Raw genomic sequence first — 19,942 nt, 5'->3', positions numbered from 1 at the left:
TGCTAGACAAAATACTGTCTATTTTAGCTGCAGATAAGTGGCTCGGTACATATAGATTCATGTGGGAGAATTGTTCGGAAAACCCTGTGGGGGCATTTGTGTGTGTTTAGCAGGGGAAGGACAATGGGGGAGATAGGGATAGGAATACAAAGAAAGAAAGAGAGAAGGTTGGAGAGGCTGGGGGCATGGGAAGGCTGGGGTCTGGGCAGGCAGAAGTCTGAGGAGGGAGGAAAGGAAGGCCAGGGGAGGCTGGGGTCTGGGGAGGGAGAGCAGTGGGCCTTTAATAAAGTCCCTGCTTAAATCGAGAGCAGATGCACTGCTGCTATCAGCAGCACCAGGCCACCCTCCCCTGTCTGTCTGAGGTGGGGGAGAGGCAGGAGGGGAGACACACAGTGTCTGAAGTTAATAGTCTTATCACCTCATTCACTCACACCCCCCTCTCCTCCTCCCCGCCGCCTTTCTTGCTGACAGTGATGGTGCAGCCCTGACTGGCTCTCAGGGTCACTCGCTGTAAGATCAGATGGGAAAGCATCTCCATCCTCCTCTTCTTCATTGAATTTGCCTCCTCTTGATTGGCAGTCAAATGCTCCATGGACACAGTGTGTATATGTGTATGTTTGTGTGTGCGAGAGTTTTCCGTTCATAAACTGGTCAGCAATCCAGTCACACACGAGGCTAAACAGGAACCATACATCAGACCGCCGTCGACGGGCGCCCCGAGAGCTCTCCTAGCATGCACTCTGTCAGCGTCTCCCAGCATGCATTCTGTCAGCGTCTCCCAGCATGCATTCTGTCAGCGTCTCCCAGCATGCACTCTATCAGCGTCTCCCAGCAAACTCGTCTCACAGCAAACTCGACGGGAGAATGCAATCCGCCGGCTCTGGTCGATCAAGTAGACCACGTCCCTCCAACCCCAAGCTTATGAGGAGACAAGAGCGTGATTTATGGTTGTCTTGGTCCGACTGATAACTGTGGGACTGCAGGGGTAGAAGGCAGAGGGGAGGAAACTGTCGATGTAAAGATGACAGTTTAAGTTACCCTGTCATCCTAAAGTTAGTCTTCCAGACTCGTACCGCTAGGCCATACTTGGTAGGCCTACTACAAATCATCCAGAGATAATCAATGAATCAATCATTGACACTCATCGCTTAAACGATAGAGTAGTTGTTTACATGATGCGGCTAAATCAATACGTAGATATCAACACGTTGACAAAGATGCTATCATCGCAAAGATTATATTTTTTTATTAGTCTGGAATGCCTTTTTATGCAAAGGAAAAACCTCAAATAGATTCGGCGCTAGGAAATGAACAGTAAATTCCCGGGACTATCTGTCAAAATATTGTGTGTTGGGTTTGTGTCTTGTTTGACCCCAAATGCAACTGCAGGTGTTTGTTGTTTTGCTCGGTGGGTGAATCAATGTCATTCTTCGTTGCGGTTTGGGGCGTACTGCTCTTCTGCTAAAAGACAACTTATTTTTGTTGTGCTGCATCTGAACCCAGATCAAACCAGGCGGCTTCCTGTGTGGCCAGACACGATCAGTTGATTTAAGAGTTGTGGTTGCCGATCATAATTGCCTTTGTTGTTTATGTCTGGGAAGCAAAGCCACAAATAACGACGTCGCACTTTTTCTTTTATTAGTATTGGCCGCGAGCTCTAGGTGGGTGTAGGGTGAGGCTGCGTGGGGTGGGCCAAACCGGTCTAGGCAGGGCCATTTCAGCCACAACACTGCATCCACCCTCATCTCATCTTCACCCATTTCCTCTTCAGGCAGAGGCCCTCCGCAAGCCATGTGTGAAACATTAAGCCCATTCCTGAGTGTATCTCTCCTTATCTGGGACTTGATAAGCTCATTTCACAGTGCTTCACCTCAGCTTAATCTCGCAGGCCTACTGTGTTGTGTCAAACTTGGTTTTCTCCTCTCGTTTCCTTCTTTGTGTGGCACGTGAGGCATGTGTGTGTTTGGGCTCAGGAGGTGGAGGGGGGGGATGGTTCATTGTGGCTCAAACATATAAGCCACCTCCTCATCTGAGACCAGAACCTTTGCCCTGTATGGAGCCATTATGTCGACCCAGCAGGGGGTGGGGGTGGGTCGGTAGAGACAACCTTGAGATTCCTGGAAGAAAGTGAGGAGTGATTCTGACTCTGGAGTTGTAATCTTCATTCGAAAGAGAAAAACAACGCTTGGAGTGTCACTGACTTTGGCCTTGGAGGAGGCTCATGGGAAAAAAGCCCCTGGCATAGACATCGTCTGGGCATTTGTACGGAGTAGTTAAAAGGTGACACTTAACACACAACCATAGGTCAACATTCACATTCACAACGGTTTGAGTTTAGCTTAAAGCTACCATTAGGCTTACCACATTGCTCCAGGGGCTTTTGTCCTAATCGTGTTGAACACGGGCCACCAAGCCACAGGTCAGACCACACTGTGCCGACCGCTTTCAATCTCACCGTGGCTTCTGTTCAATCACGTTTTCTGAAGGGGCCACTCCCCCCGCAACCCCACCCCACCCCAGCCTCCACACCCAGCCCCAGCCTTCACCAGCCTCCCCCGACCAGCCCCGGCCTTCACCAGCCCCATCCTCGAGCCCCCCACCGGCCTCCAGACATCTCAGCCTGACAGGTCTGGAGGAGACGCCGGCTGTGTAACACAGCGCTCATAATCGGCACCTATTCATATCTGAGGGATAATCCTTCTGCCGACTCTGCCTTTTCTTCTCCCAGCCTAGTTATTTGTGTGTGAATGTTTACACAGGTACATGTTGGTCTATTTCTCTACCTGAGGCTTCGGCGAAGGCCGTAGGACTGTGCACTCGATGTGCGTGTGCTCTCCTTAGTTGGCAGTTGAGTTGAGGCACTGACGTTACAATGGGCTGGTGAATGTCGACTCCCATGCAGACTGTCAAGCCTTCAATAGGACTGGATTAATTCCACCTTGGAGCGGAACCTTAGCGGAACAACATGTTAAGGTGTGCCCAGTGACATCTTCCATCGTAACCAGTTTGCTTCATCGTTCAGGCTAAATGAATAAAAACGTCCCCTTCATGAACACGGCCCCACTGTTCAAGGGGCGCTCCCCGAACTTGTATTCCTGGCGTCCAGATTGACACCACCTCGAGTGCACGAGTGAGACCGCCGAGAGTCCCGAAGAGTCTCCGGGTTGGAGAGAGCCATGTCCTTAACCAAACAAACAGAGAGGAATTTCTGCCATTGTTGGTGAAGAGGGTTGAGTGACAGGTCTGCATAGGAGCCTGTCAGCAGAGATGGGGGTGGGGGGCGGGGCGGTGGGGGTCAGAGAGGGACTACCCCTGCCCTGCACCGCCTCCTCCACTGAGCTGACCCTTACGACTAACACCTCGCCAGACTTCCAGAGAAAACACACACACACACATCTGTACTGATGCGCACACACAGGCACACACACGCAGATACTCCTGCTTGCATACCAGCGCACGCACACACACAATCTTGCAGGCACACACCCACAACTTTCCATTGTTGATTCAACAGAGACACAGGCACCTCATTGAAACTCATTCTGATATTTTATTACTTGACATCATAAATAATAAAGCACAAAGCTTTATGGCAAATGAGGCCACTCTATTTACAGTAACTAAAGTTGGTGGCCTGGTGACATCAGACATGCCCTCCCCTGTTGAGGGTTTTAGTGCAAGTCATCATTAGCAGGCCACCTCAGAGCTCTACCCTGACCCTGGGAGCAACACGTGTGACAAGGCTGAGACTGTGGCTGGGGTCCCCTTCAATATCCCTGGCTATGGCCCCGGACTGGAGAACAACACTGAATAATATCCTGTACATAAATACATACAAATACCAGTGGAAAAACTAATTCAGCAAAACCTAAATCCTGATTCGGACTTTTGTGCGTTTGTGCAGCCGACATAACACAGGGACAGTTTGGTAGAGAGGAAATGGAGAGCGAAAGAAAACAGACATAATAGTTTCACAAATGACCTCAATGACTTCCTTCACAGTGACTCTGGCTCAGCCTGGCACTGTAGAGACCAACAGGCTCACTTACCCATGCTACTGGGCCTCTCACCTTCTCCCAAGCAGCAGTAGAGTGGGGCAACCCCATATCTAGCCCCGGCCCCAGCCCTAGTAATAGTCCCACCCCAAGCCCTAGCCTCAGCCTCAGTCCCAGTCCCAGCCTCGGCCCCAGTCCCAGCCCCGGTCCCAGCCTCGGTCCCAGCCTCGGTCCCAGCCTCGGTCCCAGCCTCGGTCCCAGCCTCGGTCCCAGCCTCGGCCCCGGTCCCAGCCTCGGTCCCAGCCTCGGCCCCGGTCCCAGCCTCGGCCCCAGCCTCGGCCCCGGTCCCAGCCTCGGCCCCAGCCTCGGCCCCAGCCTCGGCCCCAGCCTCGGCCCCAGCCTCGGCCCCAGCCTCGGCCCCAGCCTCGGCCCCAGCAGGCTGGAGCAGGCTGGAGATGGAGGAGCATGTGCTCCAGAGTGCTGCGGAGGGCGATGGAGTCAAGCTGTTCCTGCCGAGCGAGGGTCAGGTCCTTCAGTCAGCACCCCGTCCCTGAACACAGCACACAGGAATCCCCCTTTTCCTCCTAACCCTTCCCCCCCTCCCCCCTCTCCTGCAACACAGTTGCATCCCCACACTCGCCCCCCGCCCCCCACTCTCTCTCAGCCCCAGATCCAAATAAACCTGGTAGCGCTCTCTCTCTCTCTCTCTCTCTCTCTCTCTCTCTCTCTCCCACCGCTCTGCTGTCACTCCCCTCTACAGGACCATTAATCAGGCCGGGCAGATTAGACTTCAAACATAAATAAACCGACCCAGCGGTCTACCCTCTAACCCCCTCCATCCCTCCCTTCCTCTCTTCCCTTCCTCCTCTTCTCCGACACAGATCTGGCCCAGTCCTCCGGTGCCACAGGCCCATGCAGCCACCACTCAGACCAGGGCGACTGGGCGACAAAGGGAGAGGTGGGCATGTTTGATGACTCGGGCTCATATGATATGATCTGCGTGATTTAAAGGATCACGACAGTCTAATAGGGCTTTAGTGAAATAAACACATTTCCGTTATCTCCCAGTGTGTTGACTCTGAAGGGCTAAACGGCCAGTTGTGTAAATACACAACTGATAACCCTTATCGGTTGGCACTAGAATACCACTCTAGCACTACGCCTTCATCTAATAACACATATCGCTAATGCTGGATTAAAGGATTAAATGTGCAGCTTGAGTGCTTGGAGGAATACGTTTGATACCCTATCCTACAGTTGCTCAGCCTGCAAGGTTTTGGAGGTAAATCTGAAGGCAATACTGCCACCTTCAGGTAGAGGCTGGTACTACCACGGCTCTCTGCAAAAGTCTCTCCCGCAGGGGGATAGGGTTGCCAGGTTCTGCTGGCCCAGGCATCCACACACGGCCAGACACAGGCTGTTATTACAGTCCCACTGTATTCCTCAGAGGGCGAGAGAAGGAGAGGAATAGAAGGAGGAGAAGAATAGGAGGAAGAAAGGAAGAGGAGGAGGAGGAGGAGGAGGGAAAAGAAGGAGGTTAGGGAAAGAGGAGGAGGAGGCGTAGTGTTGGAGCAGAGGCCTGAACAAGCTCCCTGGCCAGGCTTGGTCCCGGTCTCGCTCCACTGACTGACAGCCGGCCCGCCGAATGTTTGTGTGTGTCCCTGGGAAACGGGGTGGTGTCACCGCGGCGACGGCTCAGGGCCATCCATCAGTGTCAGGGGCCAAGGCATGTGTGTGTGAGTGTGTGTGTGTGTGTATGCGAGTGTAAGAGTGTGTGTGTGAGTGTGTGTGTGTTCCCTGCATCCTGGCATGTGTCACTTTCAAGACTAATGGACAGGAAGTACAGGCGGAGAAACAACAACATTTGCAGAATATATATTCAGAAACGTTTAAGGCCCACGCTCTCGTACGATTCTGTTTTCAACAAACCGGGAACTGGCCCATACCCTGATTTATGAGAGTGTTTATGTGAGGGACGCTGCTTGTGGCTGGAGGTTTCCCTCAGACAGGACCCACAGGCCAGCTCCAGGAGAACCAGGACACACACACACACACACACACACACACACACACACACACTGGGGCTCCATGGGATAATCTGGCTCTGCTTGTTAGGTGACACAAACCTGGGTCCCAAGTTTCCCAAGTCTGCCGAGCTGACTTCCAGCTGCTTAAAAACTCCCTAACCTGTGGAGAAACCTGCCGGCCATTTTGGCTCAAGAAATAGAGAGGGAGGAGAGAGCGAGTGCTCCGGTTTTAACCAAGCCCTGACCCTGTCGCTGTGGGCCCTGTGTGCTTCGCTGTGTTCAGAGATGGGGATGCTTAACCTCAGCAGCCTGTGACGGTGGCGTCCAGACCTGAACGCTTGCTGATGTTGAGTTTGGTCAGCTCCTCAGCACAGGTGGGGTGAATGCCTACTGTCTCCACCAGCTGTCTGTATGTGGCCCCCCACCTGGACACACACACACACACCACAAAGACCTTTTATTCAGAGACTGACCCCAATCTGTAGAAAGGTAATTACTCTGAAAAGCCCTGATCAAAAAATATAATAATAATAATAATGATAATCTCTTAGCTCTACAACTGACAATGCACCATACAGAGCACTCATCCAAACACATGAATTTAACATCTGGTCGTAAGTTAGACTATCAGTTTGTTTTCCCCCCAAAGGCATTCCCATCCAACATTTCAGATAACCCTTACCACATAAAAAATAAAATCATATATTTCCTTAGCTGTGTGTAGGAGTGGGAGATTTGCCATATGGGAGAGGGGGGTGGAACTTACTGGAAGCCCATCGAGAATCCTTGTGTGACCTCCCCAGCATTGGGGCCTGTAATGTGCATCCCCAGGATCTTCTGGTCTCCGCCCCGCTCACACACCACCTGCAGGGGAGAGAGGAGCACCGTGACTACCCCCGGCCTCCGGAGGTCTGGCGCCAGCCGGGCGCCTGGCCTGCTGGTAGACTGGGGGGATGGTTGTACCTTAATGTAGCACTGGCTGGCATCTTTCTCAGCCACGGTGAACTCCAGTGGCTTGTAGAAGGCATGGTACACCTGGTGCAAACACACACACACACACACACAGCATGAAATAGATAGACTCACACAGGCTCAGTCCACATCTAATTTCTATACAATCAGTACACAATGTGTACATACAACACATTTAGTACCAATGCAGTGGAGAAGCACCGATGTTAAACAAAAGTGTCTTATCATCCAGCATATTTCTAATATAGTACTAGATCACCAACTAGACACACATAGATGGTGTGTGTGTGTAATTGTGCATTTTTTTTATATTGAGCGAGCTGACACAAGTCTGCCCAGCCGCGCAGCTGGAGGATGCACCTCCACAGGTGTCTCCGATCCGTCATCACCTTGACAACACCTCAATCAGACCTCCCGATGGCCTGTCACTCACACACCGGCCACGCCCCCGTCCCCACAGGGTCCAACCCTGGCCTGGTGCAGGTGTGAGCACACACACACACACACACACACACAAACCTCGATGGAGTCCTTGCCATGCTTGCTCTCGGCCTCTTCCTCTGACAGACCCACACAGCCGTACTCCAGAGGGGTGAACACTGTGGTGGCAACCTGACAGACAGACGGAGAAACAGACAGGTAAACACACACACACAGACAGACAGACGGAGAAACAGACAGGTACACACACACACACACAGACAGACAGACAGACAGACGGAGGGACAGACAGGCACACACAGACAGACGGAGAGACAGACATGTACATAGACAGACAGGCGGAGAGACAGACAGGTACACAGACAGGTACACAGACAGGAGAGACAGACAGGTACACAGACAGACAGACGGAGAGACAGACAGGTACACAGACAGACAGACAGACGGAGAGACAGACAGGTACACAGACAGACAGACGGAGAGACAGACAGACGGATACAGACAGACGGACCCAAAGAAATGACAGGAAAAGAGTGAGACTAAATGAAACCCCAAACAACAGGTCATCAATCTGTCATTACGATTGTTTTATTTGTATTGAATTTGGAAAAATGGCCATTGTCTGCTGTCGCTACTGACGATCTAGGAGGCCCAGCCATCAACATCCCACAAACTGTAGCCTACACATCAGCCCGCAGCCCAGCACAAACATGTACACCCAAAGTGCCACTGATTTCACTTAGGTCACACAGACCCATGAAACAAAAGGTTAAAAAGCACGTCTGAACAATCTGTGGGGAGATGAAGGGAAATTCTACAGTGTGTGTGTAGGAGAGTATATGAGATAAAGAGAGAGAGTGTGTGTGTGTGTGTGTGTGTGTGAGAGAAAGTGTGTTAGTGTGTGTGCTGATGTGAGCACACGTGTTCGCATGTGTGTTGGAGAGAGAGTGTGTGTGTGTGTGAGGTGTGTGAGAGAGAGAGAGAGAGAGAGAGAGAGAGAGAGAGAGAGAGAGAGAGAGAGAGAGTGTGTGTGTGTGTGAGAGGATGACTCACGTTGTCGTAGTTCATGAGCTGAGCGGTCTGGCCGGCCAGTCTGCGAGCCAGTAGTCTTCCTGCCCTGATGGCGGTAGGGGTCAACTCAGGACGACCCTATGAGCAGAGAGCACTGTTAACACACACACGTCATCCATGACCACAAACACCTAAGTTAATAAGTAGGAGACTGACTATGTAACATAATAATGACCACACTACAAAACCACCAGAACTTACACTACTGAGGTAATTCTGTCTGTGTTAGTCACTTCTACACACACACACGCACACACACACACACATCCAGTCTAACCACAGAGGATATGGTTGAGCTGCAGGGCAGGTCTGAGAGTCTGTCTGAAGTCTTGATTACCACATACATCCTGCTTTCCTCAGGCAGTGTGTGCGTGTGTGTATGAGTGACTGGTATGCACAGTGTACCAGTGATACTGTAGTATGTGTGTGTGTGAAATGGGAACGTGTGTGTGTGTGTGTGTATGTTGTATGTACGAGCGCACGCTTCTGCCAGGCGGGATTTTCAGGTGTTGTGTTTACACATCCGCCCTGCCTGAGTCACCGTCGAACAGCCCCGGCCACAGGTGTGGCTGAATCAGATGTCCAGGCTTATCGACGGAGCTATCACGCTCGGTGCCCTCCTTTAAAAGCCCCCCCCCCCCCCCTCGCCTGGCAGTGACAGACTGACAGGCAGAGAGGCCTTCAAAGGCCCCCACGCTCATCTGAGTGTGAGTCAGAGGGCCGGGTAGGCGAGGAGCACTCCAGCTGGCCACGTCAGGGAGACAGCTGATCTTTAATACAGCAGCTAGAACTGCTCCGTGCATCTCTGCCAGCCTAACAGACACAGACAGGCAGGCACAGACAGGCAGGCAGAGACAGACAGACAGAGAGACAGACAAACCACTTGGCAGCCTTATCCAGGCTACCGTGTGACGGAATATCAGTTGAAGAAACAAACAACAAAAACGCCTATCCCGCAGTGCGGTCGAGGCGTTTCCTGGCGTCTCCGGGGGTCCTGTGCACCCACCTGGCAGATGTCGCCCACGGCGTAGAGGCCGGGCACGGACGTGGCCTCGTCGGCGGCCACCAGGATCTTCCCCGTGTCCTGGTTGAGGCGCACGCCCAGCCCCTCCAGACCCAGCGCCCTGGTCTCCGGAGCCCTGCCTGCAGCCAGAGAGGAGAAAACACCCAGGGTCACTATATTACATTACACCCTGAGGAGAGAGACAGAGATGGAGGGTGGTGGTGGTGGTGGTGGTGGTGGTGGGGGGGGGGGGGTCTGGTCAGTGTTCTTGACACATACCGTTCGGCTGGCACGCAACCAGGTTTTTTAAAAGGCACGTTCTGTTACCGTCCCACAAAGAAAGAGAGAGGGGGAGAGAGAGAGAGAGAGAGAGAGAGAGAGGGGGAGAGAGAGAGAGAGGAGCTTATCCAGCAATTAGAAAAGAAAACATCTGTTCAGCTGGGGGAGAGAAGTAGAGGGAGAGAGGGAGGCAGGGAGGGAGAGAGAGGGAGAGAGGGAAACAGGGAGGCAGGGAGAGAGGGAGGGGGTGGAGGTTTGTCTTTAGGAGGAGTGAATAATAAGGCAGGCAGGGATAAGCATCCCATCAACCACCTGGGGCCCCGAGATGTCACTTCTGCCACTTCCTGCTCCGCAGACGACGGATGCTGTCGACACCCGCCCCTCTCCCCTCCCTCGTCTTCATAGTGATAAGGAGTGCCTTCTGCTGCCTTGGCAACCCATCTACTCCTCCACCACTCCTCCTTCCACCCTCCGCTCCTCCTCTCCTCAACCTCCTTCCACTCCTCTCCACCACCCTCCTGCGCTCCTCCCCTCCTCCCCCCGGCTCAGCTCTCCCTGCCTGGGTAACATAATAAACACTGCTGCCTCCTCTCCACAGGACCCAGAGGGATCCACGTAGATGCTATCATACAACAAGAATAACAACCCCCCCCCCCCCCCTCCCCCACACACACACCATCCCCACCCCTCCAAGACCCCTTTCCTGGCTGGAGCCAGGGAACAACTTCCTCTGTTTCCCCCCCCCCCCCCCCCCCCCACCCCCCCCCCCCCACCCCCACCACACACACTACAGCCAGACCTGGAGGGCCGGTGGACCTGCCCATTACTGCATCATGGGTGGTAGGGAGCGGGAAGAAGGGGGGGGGGGGGGGGGAGAGAGAAAGAACGACAGAGAGAGAACCAAAGAGCGAGAGAGAGATGGGTGAGAGACAATAGAGTAGAGGATGGGGCAAGAAAGCGGGAGAGGGCGCGGAGCAGAAAGAGAGGTCGAGGAAAAACGAGGTGAGAATACGAGAGGCTGAACGAGGGGGAGAAAGCAAGAGGGAGTCACAGAGAAAGAGGGAACCGTCGTAAGGAGAGGCTCAGAGAGGAGGGGGGGGGGGGGGATAGGGAGGTCAAACGAGAGGGAGAGGTAGATTACCAGAGCTCCCCCCTGAGAGCTGCTCTGGCAGGGCACACGCTCGCTCATACAGGCCCCACTGTTCTGGAGGGCAGGCCTCGGGCCTCTCTCCCCTCTCAGACGGCCCTCCCAGATACCATCTGACCCGCTCTCCTCTGGATATGCACGAGGCAACGTCACCCTGTCCCAAACCACAGCGAAGGAAATGTTTTTCCAAAAGCGAGAATGAACTCCTTCCATCGGCGACCTCTGATGTCGCTGACCCCTGACCCTCCTATCCCACAACAACACAGCTCTGTTGTAGCAACCAGAACCGACACAGATCTCTCTCTCCCTTCCTTCTGCTTCTCTCTCCTTAGCCTCGCTCCTGGCTGACGTCTCTCTCTCTCCATCACTATTTCCCTCTCTCCCGGCCCTTTTTCTTTCGCTGCCTTTCTCTGTCTTTCCCACCTCCATCTGGCTAACGCTCTCTCTCTCTCTCTCTCCCGTGTACAGTCTACAGCAGTGTCGCCCAGCCTTTTCCTGCCCTCTTTCTGCCTCTGGGCTGGGGGGCTGGGCTATTAGACTGGGCTATGGGACCGGGGGGCTGGGCTGGGGATCTGGGGGAGTGCCAGGGTGCCCATTGTGTGTTGAGGACACAACAACAGAGGGCAGCTGATAAGAGGTCTGGTCGAGGCTGGAGTCGCACACAGTGCTGTGGCCCTGATAGGCCGCTTCACAAAGCTCGCCGTGGCGTGAGGAGGAAGTGTCCTGGCCAGCCGGCCAATTAGCCACAACATGCACTCTGGCACGACTTGAAATGAGACGGGTGGCCCTTATCAGATCGATCCCAAATGAGCAAAGACAAAAGGCTGTAAGGTGGTGAGCGGAGTGTTTTGGAAATAGATTATTATTATTTTCAGTTCCCCCGAAAATGGCTTGTCATTCAGGGCTTGTTCCATTTCCTGTCTGAAGGGGAAGATGACTTAATGAGGTTCTTTATTCTGGCTCTGCGGAAGTGACTGTGCGTGAGGGAAAGAGAGGGAGGGGGGGGGGAGGGAAGAAAGAGAGAGAGGGAAATAGAGATGGAGAGGGAAAAGAGAGAGAGAGATAGAGAGAAAGGACAAGTGAGGGAGTGGGGGCCAGAGAGAGGGAGGGTGAGCGAGAGTGAGAGAAAGCCGGGAAACATCCAGAAAAACTTGGTGCCATATCCCTGCACCTGAGTGCACCCCCCCTTTTACCCCAAACCTCACTGGACAGAGAGAGGACTACAAGGTCCACCAGAAGAGGAAATGTGTTGTTTCCTGGTTTGTCCTTGAGCCACCTGGCCTGGGGGGGCAGGAAGGGCCATAGGAAGGGTGGAGGGGGGCCAGGCAGGGCAAGGATGTACAGTACTAGGTCGCTGATGGCCAGCTAGCGGCCTCACAGACGCCCCTGGCCTTTTACATCTCCTCCGAGGCCAGGGGGCAGGGCCGACCTCTAGTGTAAGGTCACGGAGCAGGAAATGGTCGTCTACACCACAGAGCACTCACAGATGTTCCACTTCAAAAGGAAAACCCCTTCAGTCAAGACTCTAACCTGTAGGACTGTCACACACGTTACCACGGAGAGGACTAATATAATCGAACATCCTGCTAACATGCTCTACTGCTATTAATATCCTCAATTATTACTGAGAATGTTTACTTGCAGAGTAACAAAATACTAAAACTTCCTATGTTGAGTTAAACGTCTATGGTTAATATTCCCGCACGGCTAAAATATCGTCTAATCAATCTTGGTCTTGGTTCTGACAAATCCAACAAAGAGACCAGGCTAATTGCGGGGTGTCGTTGCTCTTTAACATGTAAGTTGCAGAGTGATAAACTACCCAGGGGCCACACTGGTGCCCAGGAGCTTAAAAGTGCGAGATGTGCAAATAACCCTCGCCGCCGGTCGCACGCTATGACACGCTAGGACGCCACCGGCACAGCTGCCACGACGACAAGGCGTGGACGCGACGAGGGACGAGCGACGACCTCCCCCCAGAGGTCAGGGCCACCCGGGTCCTTGTCACACGCACAGCCGCACGAGGGGGCACAGATGGGGGCACGCGCACCAGGGCTGGCAGTACCCAGACACGCGGCTGTGGGGAGCCCGGAGAGGCGTGGAGAGACCGGCTTTAAGGAAGCGAATCCCTGGGAGACGTGAGCGATGAGAGAGCGGGAGGATGTTCCCTCCATTGTTGCTGGAATGATAGATATATCATAACAGTGGAATAGAGAAGAGAGGGATGGCCAAGAGGAGGTATAGTGGGAGTGGAGGGGGAGGGGAGTGATGGGACAGGCAAGGCCAGGGAATGGCAGACAGGGATGGGGGTGACAGATGGGCAGGGCTGGCTGGTTTCCGCAGGGCTGGCACGGAGGGGGCAGGAAAGGCCCAGGGCGGGAGAACAAAGGGGGGAATGTGGCGACCCTGTGCCTGGGCACATCCTGCCCTTGGCTGGGGGGAGAGAGAGAGTGATTAACGTCTCCCCTGGTGGTTCCATCCCTCACACTTTATTACCTTGTTTATGGGCTTGATACCTAGGTGATCTGCTGACTCGGCACTCTGGGGTGGACCACAATGAAACTCTGGGCTGGGAGGAAAGCCTGGTTCAACTAATATCTGCTAATACCGGGTCACATCGGGCCCAAGAACTCTTTTTAAAATGAAGGAAATCATACTGAATCAACAGAAAATGGACTTTAGTTTTGTTGAGGTCGAACCACCCATGATGGTGTTCGAATTCTCAGACACAGACGTGCATTCCCACACACTCTCTTTTCTCCCCAGACACCACACACACACTACACACACCTACGGCCCACAGAACAGACTGGAAGGTGTCCACCTGGTCCTGGCCTGTCCCTGTGTCGGTCCAGGTCACCTGCAGCTCTCCCGAGCCCAGCCGCTCCACCCTCCTGGGGACAGACCTCCAGCAGAACGTGGTGCCGTGGTCCCGCATGTGGTCCGTCACCAGGCCCGCCATTTGCTGCCACACACAAGAGGATACACGGTCTGATGTCTGATTTCGAAACACCACAGCCTTGAGGCTAGCTGTGACACAGGCACAGGCATGAAGAAGCCAGGTTGGCAGGTTGAGACTGGTTCAGGCTGTCAGCCTGGACAGAGAGTAATAGAGGGAGGGGAGAGACAGAGAGAGGGAGGGAGGGAGGGAAAGAGACAGTGAGGGAGAGAGAGCTAGAGAGAGAGAGAGAGAGAGAGAGTAGGAGTCTGGCTGTAGAGTAGAAGCAAGGCTGTTCAGAGTGTAAACTAACCAGCCCTGCCTCAGCGTACCTGGGGAGACCCATACCAGCATGCCTGCCAGGCACCTGTCAGCCCCCACCCCGGGCCCTGACCTCGGGGCCCAGGCTCGCTGGGAAATGCACTACTCATATTATTCCTAAGAATGTGGCCGTGGCGGCGCAGTTACCTGATCGAACCCCCGGAGGGCGATGCTGCGGACCAGGACGGTGGTGTCCAGTCCCAGGCCTGTCAGAAACCCTGCGCACTCCAGAGCCACATCTTCACAACAGGAGGTAAAGGAAAACCCAGGCCTTCACACCACAACACATTTCTAACAAATACGTCCTTCACAGACAATAAAAATTAAAAGTCTAAAAAGGGGGACTCACAGGGGTATAACTTTACAAGGCACCACGGTAGTGATTGGACTCAGTCACAAGGTGATTCGATTCAAATGAACTGACTTGGTAATCAATTGATTCATAAACAACGCAATACATGTAAAGGGGTTATTACAGAGTTTGAGTCACCGAACTAGTGATTCGTTCACAAGCCGAGGTCCTATGACAGGCGGGTGAAAGGATACAACTGGCACCAACTACAAGTCTGGAAACAGAAAAAGAGATACGGCATTATTCATTATTGGCTTCCTTTAAGATATGTCTTACATACATTTCTTAGCTTTAACAATATGCATGACTTATTAGCCTATAGCAATTCATCCCAGACAGAGGCCACAATTAACCCTGAACATGGGAAGTAAAGCGAGTGATGAAAATGTGTGTGTGTGTGTGGTCGAGGTGAATCACACCTCTAATCCCAGCCTTGACATCCATGACGGCGAGGAGAGCTAACGGCTAGCATTTAGGCTAATCCCTGTGGATAGGGCGTACCATGTTCAGGGCTCAGTCCATACATCGCCCTGCTGAGTGATGCCCTACCCCCACAGGGAGGGCCCCCCTCACCCCCCTGAAGGCTCCCACAGCCAGGGCCTGACAGCCCTGTAAGCCCCCTCCCCACCACTCCTCCTTAACCCACCCCCTCAGGCCAGCGTGAAGCACTAACAGAGGGCCCTCTGCTCCCCGTGTCCACCTAACAGACAGCTGCACTTAGTGGCCATCGTGAGGTGGCTTTCGGAGGGATTAGGGATGGGAGCTTCCCGATTCCTCTCCTTCCTCTGGGTCCTCGCGCCTGGGCTATACATTTCAGTCGGTTGCCTTTCTCTGTTCTCTCTCACGGCCCAGAGTGCAGTGGGGGAGCATGGGGAATGTCTCCAGCCTTCACTGGTGGAAAGTACCATTTTCCGTCCTCATTGGCCCCCACTGTCTTCACAGAGACAGAGACAAGGTAATAATGTATTCTGAAGCCGCAGGCGGGATTTGAACCTGCGCTCAAACGCTCTCATGAGTTACACCCATCCCATCCCCATACCACTGTACCATGTCAAAGAATGACACGGGAGAGTCCTTGTTGAGTCAGACCATGGCAGTACTTATGAAAAGGACTGGATACTTCTAGGGGAGTGGACACACTGATTACATATCAGTCCTGAACTCCTGCCTGAGCTTGGTAGGCTGCAGAAACAGGCTTTGGTACTGTTTTATCTTCGAGGGACCTTGAGCAGTCATGTCAGCCCGTGTAGACCAGCGATAGAGGATGTGTGAACCAGGTACCTCCTTCGTGTCTGTCTGGGAGTCAAAGCCCATGGCAACATAAAGAGGGCACCTCAGAAGGGAGAGCATCATGGACAGAATGCTTGACCCAGCTCCGACCGGAGGCTTGGAGTCCTTAAATGACATGTTGTTGTTGTCTGGCCGTCTGCGTGGCAACACATCCTCCACTATCTCCTACACGCGCGGTCGTTCTTCGGCGCTGGCACGCGCTCACTCCGTGAGCCGTCTCGTTGCCGTGGTGATGGCAGCCTCGGTCTTGCCCGTGGCCCCCGGGTGTGTGTGTGTGACTGTGTGAGTGTGTAACTCAGGTGTGTGTGTGTAACTCAGGTGTGTGTGTGTGAGTGTGTAACTCAGGTGTGTGTGTGTAACTCAGGTGTGTGTGTGTGAGTGTGTAACTCAGGTGTGTGTGTCTGTGTGTGTGTGTGTGTGTAACTCAGGTGTGTGTGTGTGTAACTCAGGTGTGTGCAGGCTCCTGGCCCCTGCTAGACACACGTTTCTCACCTGGGGTCGTCGTCGACAACCTCCGCCTGTCAGCCTCCACAGCACCTCACACACACACACACACACACACACACACACACACACACACACACACCTGCAGTGCTGACAGCTCCCCGGCACAACAACAACGCCAAACAGAAGCACCCTGCCAGGGATCCACTGAGGAGGAGGAGAGCTAGCTGCTGGCTAACACCAGCGCTAATGACATCCTCTGCCAGCCTCGGGGCAGGAAGAGAGGCACACTTCCAGCACCTCTCACATGAAAGGGCTTCCTAGACTCAAGTGCTCCTTGAGTGGATAATTCAGAGTTCCCTGCAAAGCATTTTGGGTGCATTCTGGTGCGTGTGTAGGTGACTGTTTCAGAACGCCCTGTCACAAAGGAATCTGCAGAGGGCTCGACATGGGACGGCGAATGAATGCATATCGCCACCAAGTGGTGAAAAGACCAAAGAGCAGCTTTACGCAAGTGAGTTAGGTTTAGTGACAATTTGTGAAAGGTATATCAAATGTTGTGTGCGGTGTGTGTGTGTGTGCGTATGTGTGTGATGTGCACGTGAGTGTAAGGTGTGTCTGTGTGGTGTGTAGGTGTGTGTGTGTATGTAAGAGCGGGCTTCTCACGTCTTTCCAGGGGACTCGTTCAGCCAGAAGATATCGTCGCTGGTCATGCCATGCTCGACTGCCCCAGGGACCTGAAACAGTTCATATCATCATCATCATTGAATCTAAAGGGGGTGCTAAAGGTCAGCTCTGCTGGGCTTTAGCAGAGAGGGTCGTTGGCTGTGTGAAGCCGTTATCAGCAGTGAGCCAGAGCCTGTGCTGTACTACAGGGAGGCTGGAGAGACGGCAGCCTGGGAGGATCAGCCAGGCGTCCTCTCCCACTGAGCTGTCTACCCTGCAAGGCCACTACACAGACAGGAGCCAGGGCAGGGAGGGAGGGCAGGGAGGGAGGGAGGGAGGGAGGGAGGGAGGGAGGGAGGGAGGGAGGGAGGGAGGGAGGGAGGGAGGGAGGGAGGGAGGGAGGGAGGGAGGGAGGGAGGGAAGGAGGGCGGGGGTGTAGGGTGTAGGGAGGAAGAGAGACAGAAAGAGGGAGGGAAAAAAGAGAAAGAAGAAGGAAGAGGGAGGGAGGGAGGAAGACAGAAGGTGAAAAGAGAAAGAGGGAGGCAGCGTGGAGGCCAACACACTCACATGTGTGGGGTACTTTGGCCTTCCGCCAGTTGCAATCACAATGTTCCTAGCGGTGAGGATCGTCTGTGAGACGGTGGAGTGGGAGGGGATCCCAGCGGGTTCATCCAGGACACAAGGCCAAGACACAGAAGCATTAGTGTCAACGTTCATGTCCATTCAAAACACAGGAAGGACACAAAGACAGTTGTTTTGCCGTTGCTAATGTGGCTTACCTCCTTTCCCGCTCTGGTCAACCCGCTGACGGTATGATCGTCCACCAAGCGCCCCTTAAGGTTCAGATACTTCACTTTCCTGCGGGGCACAGACAACACGTCTGAGTCGCTGCCGCGACGCTGTCAGGACCCCCTTCCTCATCTCCTGGCCGCACCGGGGTTCGAACTCGGGTACTCCTGCCCCTCGCACGCAACAACCGCCTTAAACAGTGCTTCAGTCAGCTACACTACCCAAGAGCTAGCTTTGCTATGGCGCGGCAGGGCAGTATTTATGCTGTGGGGTGAGTTGAACGAATTCAACTCAGTTCAACTTTCAAGATCTTTACTCAAAGGCAGATTTTTGGCCGAGGGCAGTAAAGAAGTACAAGGCAGGCCCATTGGAGCGCTGAAGGGTTGTCAAGTGCTGGATTTAGATGTGAGCAATCCTATTGCACAACCAGCACATCTGTTAAGGGAGTGCGGGCACACACGCACAGGTCAACACCTGTTTGTCCTCAGGGAATTCATTCAGCATGCTATCCTCGATTTTTTTATACCTCACTTGACAATTGATTTTGTCTTCAACTGGCCCTTTACGACATCCACTTAGTTATGATAGACAAAAGAGTCACTTACTTGTCTTGTAGCTGGACACGGTGGCCCCAGTTAAGAGACCTGATATAGTTCTGCACAGCCTCTGCCATGGTAGACCTAGTAAAACAGACACACACACACACATACAAGTTTGTAGGCTATTGCTATTCTTGTGAGGACTCAATTCTCAAGAGATCATGAAATAAAGCACTTCTAAAAGTACTGTCCTGTAGTATTATTCAATGAACTAGACTAGTCTACTTCAGACACCCAGATGCTAAATCACCTTGAAAAGAGTTTTTCAAGCAGGACTACTGAGAACCACTAGATGGTATCGTTCAGTCAAAACACTTAAGCTCACAAGCTCAAAATCAGTCGACAACATTTTCCTTGTGTCCTCATCTTGAGTCTTACCAGTCATGTGAAACAGGGCCTGGGATTTGCCAGCCGTACTTCTTGGCGTCCTCTACAGCCGACCCCAACAAAGCTGTTTGATGCATGAGCTTCTTGGGAATGCAGCCCACATTGACACACGTACCACCAAGGCCCCACTTACTGCCTGGATCGGATACATTAACACATACCACCTTTTGAGTACATCAGTTTAAACGCTTATACATTGTATTGTTTTAATCAAATAGTTTGTTTTTTAGTCCTCTGTTATACAGGTAAGTTGGCTTTAGAGAGATCTCCTACCTTTAACAGATGGCTCCACATAGTCCAAAACAGCAACTTTTTGTCCCAACTGAGCAGCTGTAAAGATATGAATAAGGTACCAGTGCCAATTGGTTAGTTATACATCCATAAACTAAACAAGGCTACGTATGCAGAAGGTTCACCTCTACAAGCAACTGCCCAATATAACAAGTCGAGGGAACTTCAGACTAAAGCCATTACTGTTGAGGCTTGCTAAAGGTTAAAAACTCACCTTCCTTGGAGCACGCTAGACCCCCAGACCCACCGCCAATAACAACGAGGTCATAGTCAAATTTCCCTAGGTGAAGAAACACACATACCGTAAGCCGTAAAAAGCAGACCTAGCAATTACGTTTTCCGTTAAACAAAAAGTACGATTAGATTTGAGCTTTTTTGGTCTATATCAATGCACGAGCTAGCTAGACAACGCAAGGGTTCCAACACATAAAGCAACTGTTCTCCAGTTCAAGTCTCTCCTTCAGCAGGTAGTAGTAGCGAAACACTATCAGGATGACAGCTGCGCCAAGGCCAGTAATGTCACAGCTTGGACCGTAATTCATATATTTCATGCTATGTGGGTCTTGTGTGTGCCTGCAATGATCAGATAAGTAGCACGATACCTGTTAAGTTTCTTGTTATAATTTGAAAGTAAGTATTGCGTTTCCATCGGTGCCTGCCCCTACAGAAGGCTGCCATGTTGTTATTACGAAAGGACCTTGACTGAGTTCTTACGTGTCCTGCGATGTGCCTGATAAAAAAAGAAGTATTTTTGGTATTGGGAATATGCTACCCTTATTATTTTCTAATGTAATCAATATTTAAACGGTATGATGTTGACTTTTTATTGCCAATAGAAACACATTTGCACTAACATCATTTTCTGGATGAGATACTGATGCAACACTGTCAAACTTTGAAGTATGATTGAACTTCAAACTGATGTGAATG

General features: G+C 52.6%; 1 protein-coding gene across 1 annotated transcript; it reads right to left on the bottom strand.

The window, feature by feature from the left end:
- Positions 1–4,660: 4,660 nt before the first annotated feature.
- Positions 4,661–19,690, bottom strand: txnrd2.2 (thioredoxin reductase 2, tandem duplicate 2). The gene is made up of 17 exons (XM_067227914.1): positions 19,615–19,690; positions 19,227–19,292; positions 18,995–19,051; positions 18,713–18,857; positions 18,341–18,415; positions 17,726–17,804; positions 17,514–17,576; positions 16,947–17,017; positions 14,741–14,760; positions 14,342–14,433; positions 13,726–13,900; positions 9,513–9,649; positions 8,489–8,584; positions 7,514–7,606; positions 6,986–7,057; positions 6,789–6,886; positions 4,661–6,447 (listed from the first exon to the last, which is right to left on the bottom strand). Exons 1-17 carry the CDS (start codon positions 19,688–19,690, stop codon positions 6,324–6,326), a joined length of 1,539 nt encoding a protein of 512 aa, XP_067084015.1. The 3' UTR covers positions 4,661–6,323.
- Between the last annotated feature and the right edge of the window lie 252 nt (positions 19,691–19,942).

The sequence above is a fragment of the Osmerus mordax genome, chromosome 24, assembly GCF_038355195.1.
Source record: "Osmerus mordax isolate fOsmMor3 chromosome 24, fOsmMor3.pri, whole genome shotgun sequence".
NCBI classification, from domain to species: Eukaryota; Metazoa; Chordata; class Actinopteri; order Osmeriformes; family Osmeridae; genus Osmerus; species Osmerus mordax.
Note: the sequence above shows the minus strand (reverse complement) of the source record. Positions and strands in the feature narration are given on the sequence as shown.